The sequence below is a fragment of the Crotalus tigris genome, unplaced genomic scaffold (genome assembly GCF_016545835.1).
Source record: "Crotalus tigris isolate CLP2741 ecotype Arizona unplaced genomic scaffold, ASM1654583v1 scf7180000024282.1769268, whole genome shotgun sequence".
NCBI lineage: Eukaryota > Metazoa > Chordata > Lepidosauria > Squamata > Viperidae > Crotalus > Crotalus tigris.
In genome coordinates, this window is record NW_024100454.1 from 839,803 (window position 1) to 855,440 (window position 15,638).

Sequence of the window (15,638 nt, forward strand, 5' to 3'; positions counted from 1 at the left end):
GTCTGGGTTCATATATTTGAAAAAACAATCAATAATAATTAATTTCTATAATTCCATGATCAATATATTAATTAGTAATATGTTTCCTTGAGCTTCCCTTCTTCCAATGGTATTCTTCTTTGTCAACATTAGATAAATATAATAATATTTTCAATGCATACAAGGTTGGATATAAACATTTTTTGAGTTTGTACAAATAACAATGACATCCATATATTAACATCTTTTCTAATTAACTTATGTTTCAATTGTATTTGTAAAAGTCACCTTGTTAGGTCACTATGTGTCCTGTTTTCAAAATTTTTATTAAAACTTATTTTCCCTTCAGTATTCAAACCATTCTCATCAGTCATAGTTTTCTCAAAATTGATTACCTAAATATCCAAACTTTTCATTTACATACATCATCCCAATATTTTCATAATTCATATATTATAAAAATGCTATACTACTTATATATCCTATAACATCCACATATAACATCTTTTCTGAACAGCTTATATTTCAACTATATTTGTAAAAGTCATCTTGTTAGTCACTATATATCCTGTTTTTGAAATTCTTATTTAAGCTTAATTTCCCCTCGGTATTCAAATCATTCTTCTCGGTCATAATTCTCTCAAAATTAATTACTTTTAAATATCCAAACTTTCCATTCACATACATCATCCCAGTATTTTAACATTTCATATATTGTAAAAATTACTATACTACTTATATCTCTTATCCTTCTTACTATAAGGTCCCTTTATATCCAAAATTATCTACTCTTTTAACCATATTCAAACAAATGTTTAATCAAGTAGTACTCCATCTGGTAAGTCAAATCAAATCTTTTAAGTCTAACTCTAGCTTTCTTCTTTTGCCAAATAGCTTTCCAAGTTAATATATTCCACTTGCCAGGAAGTTCCTGTATTTTTGTTGGGAGTGAGAAAGACAAGTTGAATAGGATATATGCTTTTTGTCTCCCACACTCTGATGATTTTCCTGGCAGCTCTATAATCCATTTTGTTAAATCTTCTTTCTTATCCTCAAATTTGTTTTGAAATCATGACAGATAAAATATCTTTTCCATTTTCATTGTTGTGGTAAATTCTTGTAAATTTTTTTCTATTTGTTTTATTAAATTGTAGTTTTCTTCATTTGTAGCTTCCCTATTTAAGTCACTTTCTTCTAATTTGTGTTCTGTTATCTGATTTGTTTGTTCATTCTTTATCATCATTTTCTGAGAGTTTTTTAGTTGTAAGTTTAGATTGAAGATGTGCTCATTTATGTCATCAAAGTTGTTTTTAATCTCATCATGGTTTGATACTGTTGTCATTTGAATCTGTCGTAGCATTGCATACATTTCCTCCTGAAAAGTACTTGTCTTATCTTGGGGTATTACTCCTGTAGATCTCTGATGTTCCAGGCTAGATCTTTCAAAGGGGTATATTGGGTGTGGTTTCCTGTCCCTTTTAGATAAATTTGCAATATCCATTTCATCTCCCCCCTCCAAATAGTTTTCACCAGTACCATAATCTCCATAATTAGCCTTATCAAACCAGCCAATCTCAAAATCCAAACAACCAAATCTTATATAGTTCTTATCTTTATATATGGTTTTGTAATCCAATGCGTTTCCAATTGTCAAGGCATCAGTGAAAGCAGTATTTTATAAAAATTCTTCTATTCAGGGGTCAATTATCAACCAGTCAGAGTTGCAATCTAGAATGTTTAGCCATCTTGAAGCCTTCTAGTAAATTCCCCCCTAGATTAGCCAAGAGTCAAAGTTTTTCTTTTTCTGCAAAAAATTCTTGAGCTTAGAGAAAGTTTTATTTTTCTGCAGGCATTTTTTAAACTTATAGATGGCTCAGTATGTTTTCTTTCTTAGTTTCCAGCTTTTTTCTATTTGGCTGAAGGTTATTAAAGTTCAAGAGAACAGATTATTCTTTGTTTCTGGGCATTTTGCTAATTTCTGAGTCAGAGTTACTGTTTTTCTATGCTCTGATTCTCCACTAGATGTCAGTAGTTATTTATTTTCCAACTTTTTCAAATAAAAAATTATTATTTTTTATAATTTCATTGACGCTCTTTAGGGCATAAAACAGTTTTCTTAATTTTCAGTTTTATCCAGACTACAGTGTTATTAATTTCATTTCAGTATATTTCTTTTCCCCTTAGAAGTTAATTTGCCACTTCCTTCTTTTAGTCCCCTCCCTCACTTTCAGAGGATTTCTTGCTTTGGGGATCTTTTCCAGGGAATCAGTTACAAAATAGAAGAGAGAAGATTGATATTCTCAGCCAGTTTCAAGCAAGCTATTCACCATTGTTCTGGTTCGTGCTTTTGGACTTCGGCTGCTTGTAGCTGGGGCTAGACACTGATGTGCAGCTAGCCTTTCTCCTGTCAGATTGGAGGGTTTCCCATGGATCAAGTGGATTGACTGCTGTTCCGTGAGCATCAGGGCACCCCTCCCTCTTTGTTGTCTCTCCGGGGCGACTTTTGACCCATAAAGGGTTCCCCCCTGGCAGGGCAAAATCAGCTGTGATGTGTGGAGCCCCGCAATCCCTTGGCCATGTCACTACAGGGCGGAACTAGAAGTCCTCTTGTTCCCCCTCACTTCCTACGCAGGGCTCTTCCACCCTCTTTCCTAACCAAGCAAAGCCGCTGGAACTTTTGATACTTACCTAAGTTTTAAAAGAGCTTCGGTATCCTGCAGAACAGCTTCAGATCCATTTGGCATCCTGTTTCTTAAGAAGGAGAATGAGGGAGGTGAGGAAAAGATAGACTCTCATGACAACAAATGGGGCACTCTCAAAGTTATATGGCTCGATTGATGGGCCTACAATCTACCCTTAGACACATCACTAATAAAAAACTGGAAATACCACTTCTTCTGTTTAATCAGGGGTTTCAGGACAGCTTTAAAATAACCAAATCCCCAAACCCCTGATCAAGAGGCAAAAAAAGGTTGTCTGCTAGAAAATTGCATGCATTTGAGAGTTTGTGGTGGTAGCGGCTAACTTTTCCACATAGTCAATTTCTCATAGAACCCTAAAATCCTATAAACACCATTTTAAAAACCCTAACTTGATTACATTTTAGGTTCTACTGAAATCAGGCTGAAGACCAAGATGAAAATACCACTACTCTTGCTTACATCACCTTGTAGGAGTATTTTAACTGGAATGCTTTCTTTCTAACCTTCTGTGATTGAAAGCTAGTCGCCTATATCACCAAGAAGGAAATGTGTAATTGCATTTAAATGTTGGTTATTTTCTCCCCTTGTCTTTTCTCTTTCTTCCTACAACATAGACTCCCAGATCTGGCAGCAATCTGTTGCCTCAACTTTGGACACCTACCTCGTTATTGAAGACCTCACGCCTGGCTGTCAGTACCAGTTCCGGGTCAGCGCCAGCAATCCCTGGGGAATTAGCTTACCCAGTGAGGCCTCTGAATTTGTGAAACTCCCAGAATACGGTGAGACCTGTATTCACAAAGGAGAGCTGACTTTCAGAATGGAAAACTCCATTAATGTCACACTTCAGATTTCTAAGCTGGGGTCCATTGTCGAGAATCAAAATTTCCTGGAAGTTCAAGCTTCACGTGGTTCATGTTTTGTTGCCTGCTCTGAAAAATTGGAGAGGTGTATTCTAACAAGTTGTCCTACGTTCAGATCATTTTATTTTTGGTGCAGCTGATCTTTTGAAAGGAGTGCAGCACAGGGCTATAATGCTTACTTTGCTTGCAGCCATCCTGTGAATAATTGAAGAGTTTCAAAGGGATGCTTTGATTTGACAAAACTTTGATTGACACTCCCCCCCCCCAAAGAGAAGCAACTTCCCTGGTCAAATTGGTCCTTGCCCATTCATGTGCAGACTTTTCTCCAGACTAAAGCCGTGGGTTGTCTTGGATTTGAAATGTCAAAGTGGAGCAATTTGTTTTTTCAAATGGAGGCATTGCTTTGAATCAGATTGTTTCAATGACCCAACCTAAAGCAATACTTCAATTAGATCACAGCCAATCTGCACTTCTTTAGATCTGAAAGCCAGCATTTTTATTTGAAAAGGCCTCACGAGAGCTGGTTTCAGCATTAAGCAGAGTGAATCAACCAACATAGGCAATGGCTGTTTAGCAGAGTGAAGAACTGCTTCCTTATTTTACATACAGGAGAGGTGTTTTTTTTTTTAAAAAAAAATCAAAATGTCTATGTTTGATGATGGCACCACTGATGGGGAACAAAATAACGTGCGCCACCGCTGGCTCATTCCACCTCATCAAGAACTGTTGCCAGTCAAAACAACATCTATGGTTTCAAGCTGCACAACGCACACTAGTGCAACATGGTATATGTGTTCCATTTTATTTAATGCAGTCAAGCAGTGATTATTTTGATCCCATAGAAACACAGCAATTGCTCAAATAGTCTCTATCCATACTAATGTTAATTTTGATCACTATAAAGCATCCGATCCCATCCTAGGCATGTAGTTCTTGATGTAGCAATTTGCAGTTATAAAAAGAGAAACTTTCTCACAAAACCCTGACCTTAAGAAAAGGTCATCACTGAACTTCACTTTATTCATTTATGAATATACCACCTCAATCCAATTTGACTGTAGGTGGTTTACAACTCATATAATAGGTTACCGTAATGATATTAATATAGCAATGACAAAGAGCGTGTCATTATAATAAAAACGGAACTAGCCCTTCTCACCCCTAAAGATGGTGCCTCTCCTTTGGGACCCCTTGCACTGTGTCTCCAGGTAGATGGGGACTCTGAGAAGGTATTATCTGACTGTCTAGGTTGGATGGATAGATTGGATCATAGAAAGGTGGTCTCTGAGAGAGAACACGTGACATTTTAGAAGCCTTTTCTGGGACTGTTGTGATCTTCCTGAGTCTTGCTAACAGACAAACACCGCATTCACTCTTTAATGTATTTGCATGATGAAATCAATACCAACCTGCCATCACTGGGACATCACTGCAGTTTGTTATGGCTGCTGCTGTTAAAATACTCATGTTTTTAATAGCTACATAACATTGACTGTATCTGTTTTACAATTCTGTTTTCCTAACCCATCTGGTTCCACAAAGACTCTGCGGCGGATGGTGCCACCATTACTTGGAAAGAGAATTTTGATTTTGCTTATACAGAGCTGAATGAAATTGGACGGTAAGGAAGTAATTTCATAAAAAGCCAAACATCAGAAAATGTACAGAATGTATAATTGTACTTTTTTTTATCATATTACCATTGCAATGGGAGTCTCCCCATAGCAACCACACAATTTCTGAAAAAGTCATGGCTGCTTTAATCAATCACAGAGAGGCACTGCATTCACACTTTCATGTGTTGCAAAACATCTCTTCCCAGCTGAGGCTGAAGCACTGCACTGTATAACATGGTGCTCACAGACACAAACAAACTTACAGCATCTTCTCCCTGTATATCTCAACTCATTTATTAAAGTGCTTAAAATATGTGTGGGCTTGGATCTAGTTCCCAATGGGATGAGCTCCATTCACCAGGATTCACTCTTCCTTTTTTCCTTCTCTTACTAAGCCCCATCACTACTATGCATGCCTGTCCCAAAGGGGTTTTTTCAAAAGGCAACTGGACTTCATTTTTCCCTGAAGACGTTTCACTTCTCATCTAGGAAACTTCTTCAGTCCTGAATGAATTCCTTCCATTCTCCACCATTCAGTGAGAACTGAAGAAGCTTCCTGGATGAGAAGCAAAATGTCTTCAGGGAAAAATAAAGTTCAGTTGCCTTTTGAAAAAACACCTTTGGGACAACCATGACCTAATGGATGTAATGGATGTCTGAGAATCTCCATAGATACTGTACATGCTATTACTTGCAACAGAAGCCATTCTGACATGCTTTTTAAAATCATGTTGTGTGACTACATTACAAGTGGATAATTTCAATGTTGCTTTAAGGCATAAACCAATGTTTACAAACCATAGTGATTGGTTTAGTGAAGAAAAACATATGATGGTCTAGCATGACATATAAACACAGGCTCTATGTTACTACTTTCTCTAAGCAAGATGTGCTTCTCTCAGAAACCTGCAGACCTATAGCCAGAAGAGGGAATAATCATCTGGAGATCTAGAACTATTAGAAAGTTTCAAAAGTGCTTTTCCAAAAGGCAACTGCACTTTTGGGGATTTTTCTTTAAAAATGTTTCATTTCTCATTAAAGAGGTTTCTGAGCCCTAGTGGGGCACTAACTCTGCCCACACCCAAGAGTTTGATCCTGACCGGCTCAAGGTTGACTCAGCCTTCCATCCTTCTGAGGTCAGTAAAATGAGGACCCAGATTGTTGGGAGCAATATACTGACTCTGTAAACCATACAGAATGCTGTAAAGCACTATGGAGAGGTATAAGCCTAAATTCTATTGCTATTCTAAAGAAGAATCGAAGTAGCTTCTTGGATGAGAATCAAAACATTTTCAAAGAAAAAAACCAGTTGCCTATTGGAAAAGCAACTTTGGTAAAACCAGGACTTGGATGATTAAGAATCTCCATAGACAATCATTAGTAAGAAAACAGTGCTGACTAAATCTGGATACAGGTTTTATCTATGTATAAATGCAGAGAGAATTATTTCCCCTTTCTGAAGAGCAAATTGTGTTCATGATTTGGGACTGGCATATACAGTTCAGTAGAAATGATGCATTTCCATCTCTCTCCTGGCTATGGAGGATACAAAGTTCTCTGGGGATTTATGATAGGGGCTTGAGTATTCTTGTGGTACATTGTCCACAGTATACCTTTGTGACATATGAAGGTGGCCAAGAATCTCAACTTTAAATTTACTTTTGGGAAAAAGGAGTTCTCTGACACAAGGCTATTCAGAATTCAGCTTCTAATTCATGGTCAGAATCTCTTATAATAGATTCATTTTTTAAAAAATGAAGATACTTTTATTAGTTTTGCTTTTCCCAAAAGGATATATTGCCAGGGCAAAAGACAATAAATTACTTGTAAAGTTAATAATTCAACAAGTTTAGAAAGCTCTTCAAATTTATTGAAACTGAACCAAAATGGATTCATCGTTTATTCACAAGTTATCTTAATGGTCTTAATTTTCCAGGGGCCGTTTTGCTGTCGTAAAGAAATGTATTCACAAAGCCACAAGGAAGGATGTTGCGGTGAAGTTTGTCAATAAAAAAATGAAAAAGAAGGAACAGGCAGCCCATGAAGCAGCCATGTTGCAACACCTGCAACATCCTCAGTATATCACCATTCATGACACTTATGAGTCACCTTCTTCCTATATCTTAGTTTTAGAACTGTAAGTCCTATATGGAAGCCAAGTTTCTTATTTCTTAAAGCAAGTCATTTATCTATTCAGTCATATTGTACAGCTGACTATTGTCACAAAAGCCATTTCATTTCCCCATAGGAGGAAAATGACCATGAGAGAACATTTTGCATATGTGTAGTTCCAAGGATGCATTTAAGTTTCTATGAAATGGCATGGTCCAAATGTAGAGTTCTTCATGTTAAACTGAATCTATGAAAATGTAATATCACAAGTCTTTACAGTACTACACTTTCTAATATTTGTTAACCTTTTTGTTTGTAAGATACATTCTATTTAGAGATACAATTATCATTTCTATCCATCATCTATCCATCTCATCTATCTATCTATCCCTCCATCACTGTCTGTCTGTCTATCCATCCGTCCGTCCATCCATCCATCCATCCATCCATCCATCCATCCATCCATCTCTCCATCACTCCTATCTATCTATCTATCTATCTATCTATCTATCTATCTATCTATCTATCTATCTATCTATCTATCTCTAACTATCTATCTAGCTATCTATCTGAACTAAGGCCTGTGACCAAAGTCAAAAATAACAAAAAAAAGCTTCTTTCAACATGTAAAAAACAAGAAAAAAGTGAAGGAAATGATTGGTCCATTAGAGGGTGGAAGTGGCAAGAAGGTGACAAGCAACAGGGAGAAAGCAGAACTATTTAACTCGTTTTTTGCATCTGTCTTTACACAAAGGAAAAAAACAGACCAACCTATCAAAAATAGTGCCATAAAAAACAAAATAGAAACACAAGTTAAAATAGGCAAGAAAATGGTAAGTGAGCACCTGTCCAGCCTAGATGAGTTCAAATCGCCAGGACCAGATGGACTACACCCCAAGGTTCTCAAAGAACTGGCAGATGTGATATCAGAACCACTGAACTATATTTTTCAATGATCCTGGAACACAGGGGAACTACCAGAGGACTGGAAAAGAGCTGATGTAGTTCCCATCCTCAAAAAAGGGAAAAAAAATGGATCCAGGAAATTACAGACCTATCAGCCTGGCCTCAATACCTGGGAAGATCCTGGAAAAGATAATCAAACAATGAATCAACGAACACCTAGAGGCAAACAAAGTCATTACTAAAAGCCAACATGGGTTTGTCAAAAATAGATCGTGCCAGACAAATCTTACTGCATTCTTTGACCAAGTGACAAAATTAGTGGATCAGAGGAATGCTAAATATGAGCCAGCAGTGTGCTGCAGCTGCCAAAAAGGCCAACACAGTGCTAGGCTGCATTAACAGAGGGATAGAATCAAGATTACGTGAAGTATTAATACCACTCTACAATGCCTTGGTAAGGCCACACTTGGAATACTGCATCCAGTTTTGGTCACCATGATGTAAAAAAGATGTTGAGACTCTAGAAAGAGTACAGAAAAGAGCAGCAAAGATGATTAGGGGACTGGAAGCTAAAACATACAAGGAAAGGTTGCTGGAATTGGGTATGTCTAGTTTAACGAAGAGAAGGACGAGGGGGGACATGATAGCAGTATTCCAATATCTCAGGAGCTGCCATAAAGAAGAGGGAATCAAGCTATTTTTCAAAGCACCTGAAGGCAGGACAAGAAGCAACGGGTGGAAACTAATCAAGGAGAGAAGCAACCTAGAACTAAGGAGAAACTTCCTGTCAGTGAGAACAATTAATCAGTGGAACAACCTACCTCCAGAAGCAGTAAATGCTCCAACACTGGAAGTTTTTAAGAAGAAACTGGACAGCCATTTGTCCAAAATGGTGTAGGGTTTCCTGCCTGAGCAGGGGGTTGCACTAGATGACCTCCAAGGTCCCTTCCAACTTTACTATTATTATTAACGATCATCGCACAGTCAGCCAGATGTTCAGACTGGATTTGGCATTTTGTCTACCTATCGAGTCCTTATCCAGGACCTGGGATAGGCAGATGTGGATGTTTGATGGTATTACAGATATCGTCGCAGGATGGAAGCAGTTCCTAATAAGGCCGCCTATTGACTAATAGCGAATTTGTCAATGCCAATTGTGTTCAAGTGGTGTTCCAGTTGTTTTGGGATTGCACCCAAGGAGCCTATGACTATTGGTACTACCCTTGCTTGCTTTTGCCACAGTCTTTCTATTTCTATTTGTAGGTCTTTGTATTTTGTTATCTTCTCCAGTTCTTTCTCTTCTATTATGCTATCTCCAGGCACTGCCACATCCACTATCCAGACTTTTTTGTCTTTCTTATCGACAATTGTTAAGTCTGGGGTGTTATGTTGCAGGTGCTTGTCTGTTTGAATTCTGAAGTCCCAGAGCAGTTTAATTTTATCATTTCTATGACTTTCTCTATTTTATGATCCCACCAGTTTTTGCTTACAGGCAAATGATATTTTTTGCAGATCTTCCAATGCACCATTGTTGCTACTTTGTCATGCCGCTGCTTGTAATCAGTCTGTGCAATCTTCTTGCAACAGCTTACCAAGTGGTCCACTGTTTCTTCAGCTTCTTTGCATAGGCGGCACTTACTGTCTGTTGCTGTCTTCTCAATTTTGACTTTGTAGCATTTGTCCTTAAGGCTTGGTCTTGTGCAGCCAGAATTAGTCCCTCGGTCTCTTTCTTCAATTTTCCTGCTCTTAGCCATTGCCAGGTTTTATTATTATCTGCTTTCCCAGCTATTTTTTTCATGTATTGGCCATGTAGTGCTTTGTCTTCCCATGCCTCTATTCTGTTCTTCATTTGGTCTTTCTTGTAGGCCAGTTTGGTCTCTCCAGTAGTTAGTAAGCCTTCCTGATATACTAATTTCAGTGCATCTTCATCATTGTTCTTCAGATATTCTTCCAAAGCCATTTTTTCTTCTTCAACCATCTGATGTACTTGTAGCATTCCACGCCCACCTATTTGCCTTGGTAGATAAAGTCTATCAATGTCACTGCGTGGATGAAGGGCATGATTCATTGTCATTATTTTTCTGGTCTGCCTATCCATTGCTTTTAGTTCTGCTTGAGTCCAGTCCACTATTCCAGCTGTGTACCTAATGACTGGGATTGCCCAGGTGTTGATTGCCTTTATGGTATTTCCTCCATTGAGTTTGGATTTTAAGATCTTCTTCACTCTCTTCATGTATTCACCTCTAATCTTTTTCTTGACTTCAGTGTGTTTGATGTTGTCAGCTTGAAGGATACCCAAGTATTTGTAGTACTCTTCCTCATCCAGACTCTTAATGTTATTTTCGTGGGGCATCTTGATTCCTTCAGTTTTCACTACTTTTCCTTGTTTGATAGTAAGTGTGGCACATTTGTCCAAGCCAAACTCCATACAATATCTTGGCTATATATACGGACAGTGTTGAGCAGCGATTCTATTTCAGATGATGTTTTTCCATACAGCTTCAGATCATCCATGTAAAGGAGATGGGATAGTCTGGCAGATGTTTTTGATGTTTGATAGCCATGTCCTGAGTTATTCAGTATTGTTGACAGAGGAAACAGTGCAATAACAAATAGTAATGGTGATAATGAATCTCCTTGAAATATTCCTCTCTTGATATTAACCTCTCCCAGCCTCTCACCATTGATCTGCAACTGTGTCTTCCATTGTGCCATCGATCTTTGCACAAATTTTCTGATGTTTCTACTGACTCCTGTTATTTCTAGGCACTTTATTATCCAATCATGTGGCAGAGAGTCAAATGCCTTTTTGTAGTCAATCCATGCCACATTTAGGTTGGTCTTCCTTCTCTTGCAGTTTTCCAAGATCATTTTGGTTGTTGTTGTTGTTGTTGTTGTTGTTGTTATTATTATTATTATTATTATTATTATTATTATCTATTTATCTATCTATCATCTATATCTCTCCATCCCTCCATCACTATCTGTCTGTCTCTGTGTGTCTGTCTATCTATCTATCTACTATCTATCTATCTATCTATCTATCCATTCATTCATATCCTACCTTAACTATTTTTATAAATAACTCAACGTGGTGAACAGACCTAATACTCCTTCCTCCTCCTATTTTCCTCACAGCAACAACCCTGTGAGGTGGGTTGGGCTGAGAGTGTGAGACTGGCCCAGTCATCCAGCTGGCTTTCATGCCTAAGGCAGGAGAGAATTCACAGTCTCCTATTTCTAGCCCAGCACCTTAGATATCATGACAGGTTTTTTTTTGTAATGGAATATTTTGGGATTGTAGGATGGATGATGGCCGTCTCCTGGATTATCTTATGAATCATGACGAACTCATGGAAGAAAAAATAGCTTTTTATATAAGAGATACGATGGAAGCTTTACAATACCTTCACAATTGTCGAGTTGCTCATCTGGATATAAAGGTAAGAAGGAGAAAAAAAAGATTGTGCTTATACAATCTTAAGTATCCAGGTCTGCTTGTTCATCCTCATAGCAAGCAATAGAGGGCTGATTCACAGCTTTAACCATTTGAAATTAACTTAGTGTCTTCATAAACTTGATCCATTCTTCAGGGTGTATTTAACTGAAAGCTTTGTACATGAAGATACTTGCACAACCCACTGAGTATTTCCCATCTTCCAGCCTCATATTGTCTTTCCACATTATGTTTGCTTTAAATAAATATTCCTAATGAAGACAGGTTTTTAACTGTTTCAGCCCCCATCAGATTCATCTCAGTTTATAACCATTTAAACATATTAAAATTTTATGTTCTGTTGGTGCCTTGTGATTTTTAATTGCTTGTGACAAATGGATTGGCAATATGGTCTGATAAAACATGTTTCAATAATGTGAGGATTTATGTTAGATGCCCTCCTGAATGTAATGGGCTACAAACCTACCAGTCAATGCTTCTGTGGGTTTGCTTTCCATAAAAAAAAAGATATTTGAGAAGTAAACCTAGATATGAACGTGTCTCTCTTAGTATATGGGCTGTACCAATATTGGTTTTTATAGCAACAGAAATGGACAATACACCTTTTAAAATTTATGTGATTTAACTTTAAATTTCCACAGCCAGAAAATTTGCTGATTGATTTACGGATCCCAGTGCCACGTGTTAAGTTAATTGACCTTGAAGATGCCCTTCAAATCACAGGCCATTACCACATTCATCACCTGCTTGGAAACCCTGAGTTTGCTGCTCCAGAAGTACTCCAAGGGGCTCCAGTGTCACTGGGCACAGATATCTGGAGTCTGGGAGTGCTCACCTACGTCATGTTGAGTGGCGTTTCTCCCTTTCTGGATGAAAGCAGGGAGGAGACATGCATCAACGTGTGCCGAGTGGATTTCAGCTTTCCCAATGAGTACTTTTGCGATGTAAGCCATGCTGCCAAAGATTTCATCAACGTAATCCTTCAGGAAGACTTCCGAAGGAGACCTACTGCCGCCACTTGCTTGCAGCACCCATGGCTGCAGTTTCATAATGGCAGCTATTCCAAAGTACCTCTGGATACCTCACGGCTGGCTGGTTTCATCGAACGTCGCAAACACCAGTTTGATGTGCGCCCCGTTCCCAACGTTAAGAGTTTCATTGTGAGCAGAATGAACCCAGGAACGTAACGCAATACAACGGTTTCAGTGATAGTGGAGTGCTACAGCGGGTGAAAATGGAGAAAGCAGATTCTCTGCAACTCTTCCTCTCTGTACAGAGTATTACATTTGATGTGATTGTTGAGGAAAGTGTGTGCCGTTTCAGCAGTTACATCATCTAAGTCAGTGGTTCTCAACCTTTCTAATGCTGCGACCCCATAATACAGTTCCCCATGTTGTGGTGACCCCCAACCACTTATACATCACCAGGTGCCAGGGGCGTGGCCAAAGAAAAGGGGGGGAAATGGCAGACAGCCTTGTTTGGCGACCCCTGTGAAATGGTCGTTCGACCCCAAATGGGGTCCCGACCCACAGGTTGAGAACCACTGATCTAAGTAGTTAGAATTAGATGCTTTCTCAGGTTGCCTCAGGTGCAACGTCTTGGGGAGAGGGGTTGTTGTGATTACATGGTCATGTTCAATAAGATGGCATCAGTCAAGAATGGGAACCAAAAGACAGTTATCTTATTTCTGAAAGATTTGACGGTCTTCAACCACCTGAAAGTTCTAGACAGCTTTGCTAATTATATGAATAGTTGAATGGTATATCTGAAAATCAATCAAAAATTGGAAAAAAACACAAAACCAGACGACTATCTACAGTCAGCATTTCTTAAAGAAACTGGGCTGGATAAATCTTGGGTTCTGTAAAAATTGCTATCCTTGTGTTAATTAAGGATCAGAGTTTTCCTATAAGGCAGATTTCATTAATCTTGAACTAGAATTAATCTTGTGGTAAGAGTGCTGTACTTGAGATTCACAGTAACAGTTTTGCCAATGAAATGTAGATACATGGCATTGATCAATATTACAGCAGACCTTTGCCAATAAGTTCCCTTGGGATGCAACACATTTTTTGTTCAAGATTAACATACTATCAGCAGTGTGCTACTGATAAGATGGTAAAGTAATTGAGTCATCAAAAACATTTAGATGAAGCACAAAAAGGTGGTTTTTTTTAAATTAAAATTTTATAGCTCTTGTACAGAAAACTTTTGTTGAGAAAAAAACTATCTTAAAATAAGTGCTGTATCTGTAAACTAGATGTCAAAGACTTTTTCTATTTTAAGGATGTTTATTGAATCCTCATATTCTCTGTAACATGGAAAGGATCTTATTTCTCTTTCACTTATAAAAGTTGCTCAGTTGTGAAATCAAGCCAAAGTTGGCCAAAGTGTGGTAAACATAGTGGGTCCATCTTTATGCTTATGGCTCTGAAACTGGTCTTAGTACATAAGGCTGATAGTTTACTATGACTGTATGCATTTATCACCTTAGCTCCTTCTCTCAAATATGGTTTTTTTTTTTTTTTGTTTAATCCCAAAGCATAGTATGAAGCAACTCAACAAGGACATTAAAAGTCATTGCAATATTGCATTCTGATTAGCCAAGCACCCAACAATGTAACAGCCCTTTAACAACCATTTCAAATTAAGTGTTTTTGAAATAATAGTTCCAAGCTGAAGTATTCTTTCATTAGCTTTCTAAAACTATTCCAACACGGAATACCCCAAGAGTGTTTTAATACAGCTAATGAATTATTCATGGCCTTGCCGTATCTACATTCTTTAGAAGTCAAATCAGTCAAAACCGCCATCTGTTTTTCTCTTTTTCCCACTTCCCCAACAATTAATGTCCTGCATGCCTTGGGGTAGGCTGATTTATTTAGTAATTATCAGCAGATAGGATGGTTGTGACTTCTTACATGCAGAGATAATGGGCTCCTGTTGCTGGATCACAAAGTGCCAATGATTTGGGGCTATCCTGTCACTACTTGTGATATAAAATGCTCCCAATACAATACTTTCAAGGCCAAATATATGGTTTGGCTAAAAGATAAAATAAATCTCATCGTCCTGGGAAAAGCAAGGAATAATGTATGCTTTCATCCCTTGGCAGGACAATAGCGATAACTAGGTTCCCAAATGAATACATATACCCCGTGATAGGCTGACATTTGGTAACTTTGTGTTCTGTCAGTGGTGCCAAGGGTGTTTCTCTCAGAGCCCACAAGACAGAGGTACCGTTGAACAACTGAAAGTTAGGAAAAAACAACTGGCAACATTTCCTGCAATTTTATAATGAATACTGTGACAAGAATTGTAGAAGACAATTAAACTCAATTCCTAAAGAAAAAGTGGGGCAAAGATAACTATAATACAGAATGAGATGTCTTTTTTTTTTTTTTTGCAAAAAGCATTGCTACTTTTCTCCTTGTTCTTTTCTAGAAGTGATTAAGCATCAGTATTTCTTCTAGCTTAAAAGGATTGGGCCTAAGGGTCAAGAATACCCAAACTATGAAGAACTCCAAATCTGTAGCATGTTAGATTTAATAGGTTGGATTCATTATTTTTTTTTATTCTACCAACAGGATTATTACTGAGCAAAGTTCTATCTTGAAGATTTCTGCTATAGAAAGGTGTGACTCTGAATGATTCCATAGTCTATCTAAAAGCAAAGCTCCTAGTGCTGTTTCTGTATTTTTCCAGGGGTTTCCTCAATCTTCTGAAACAGGATTTTTTTCAGGAGAGATATAGAACTGCTGGAATTGGGAGGAAATGGGATATTTTCTCCCCTACTCTTTTGATTAAAACTCTTGGGTTCAAAGCCTCCTGTTTACTGAAGGAATTTATAAATTCCAACAAAGACCTTATCATCCATTTCAGACATAAGAATCTCAGTCTATTAACTTTTTGGACCAAGATCCTAGTGTGATCCCATTTTATCTGTTTTATTTTGTAGGGAGCCTACCTCATTTTTTTAAAGACATTAGGAAATTATATGCCTTAA

At 37.8% G+C, this 15,638-nt stretch overlaps 1 protein-coding gene across 1 annotated transcript in view; it reads left to right on the forward strand.

Moving 5' to 3' along the window:
• The window catches only part of KALRN (kalirin RhoGEF kinase), a 315,007-nt gene extending 299,369 nt beyond the window's left edge, over nt 1-15,638 (forward strand). Inside the window, 5 exon segments of the mRNA XM_039323763.1 lie at nt 3,296-3,460; nt 5,084-5,162; nt 7,094-7,294; nt 11,480-11,618; nt 12,274-15,638. Of these exon segments, the coding sequence (XP_039179697.1) occupies nt 3,296-3,460; nt 5,084-5,162; nt 7,094-7,294; nt 11,480-11,618; nt 12,274-12,819 (1,130 nt within the window). The 3' untranslated portion in view covers nt 12,820-15,638.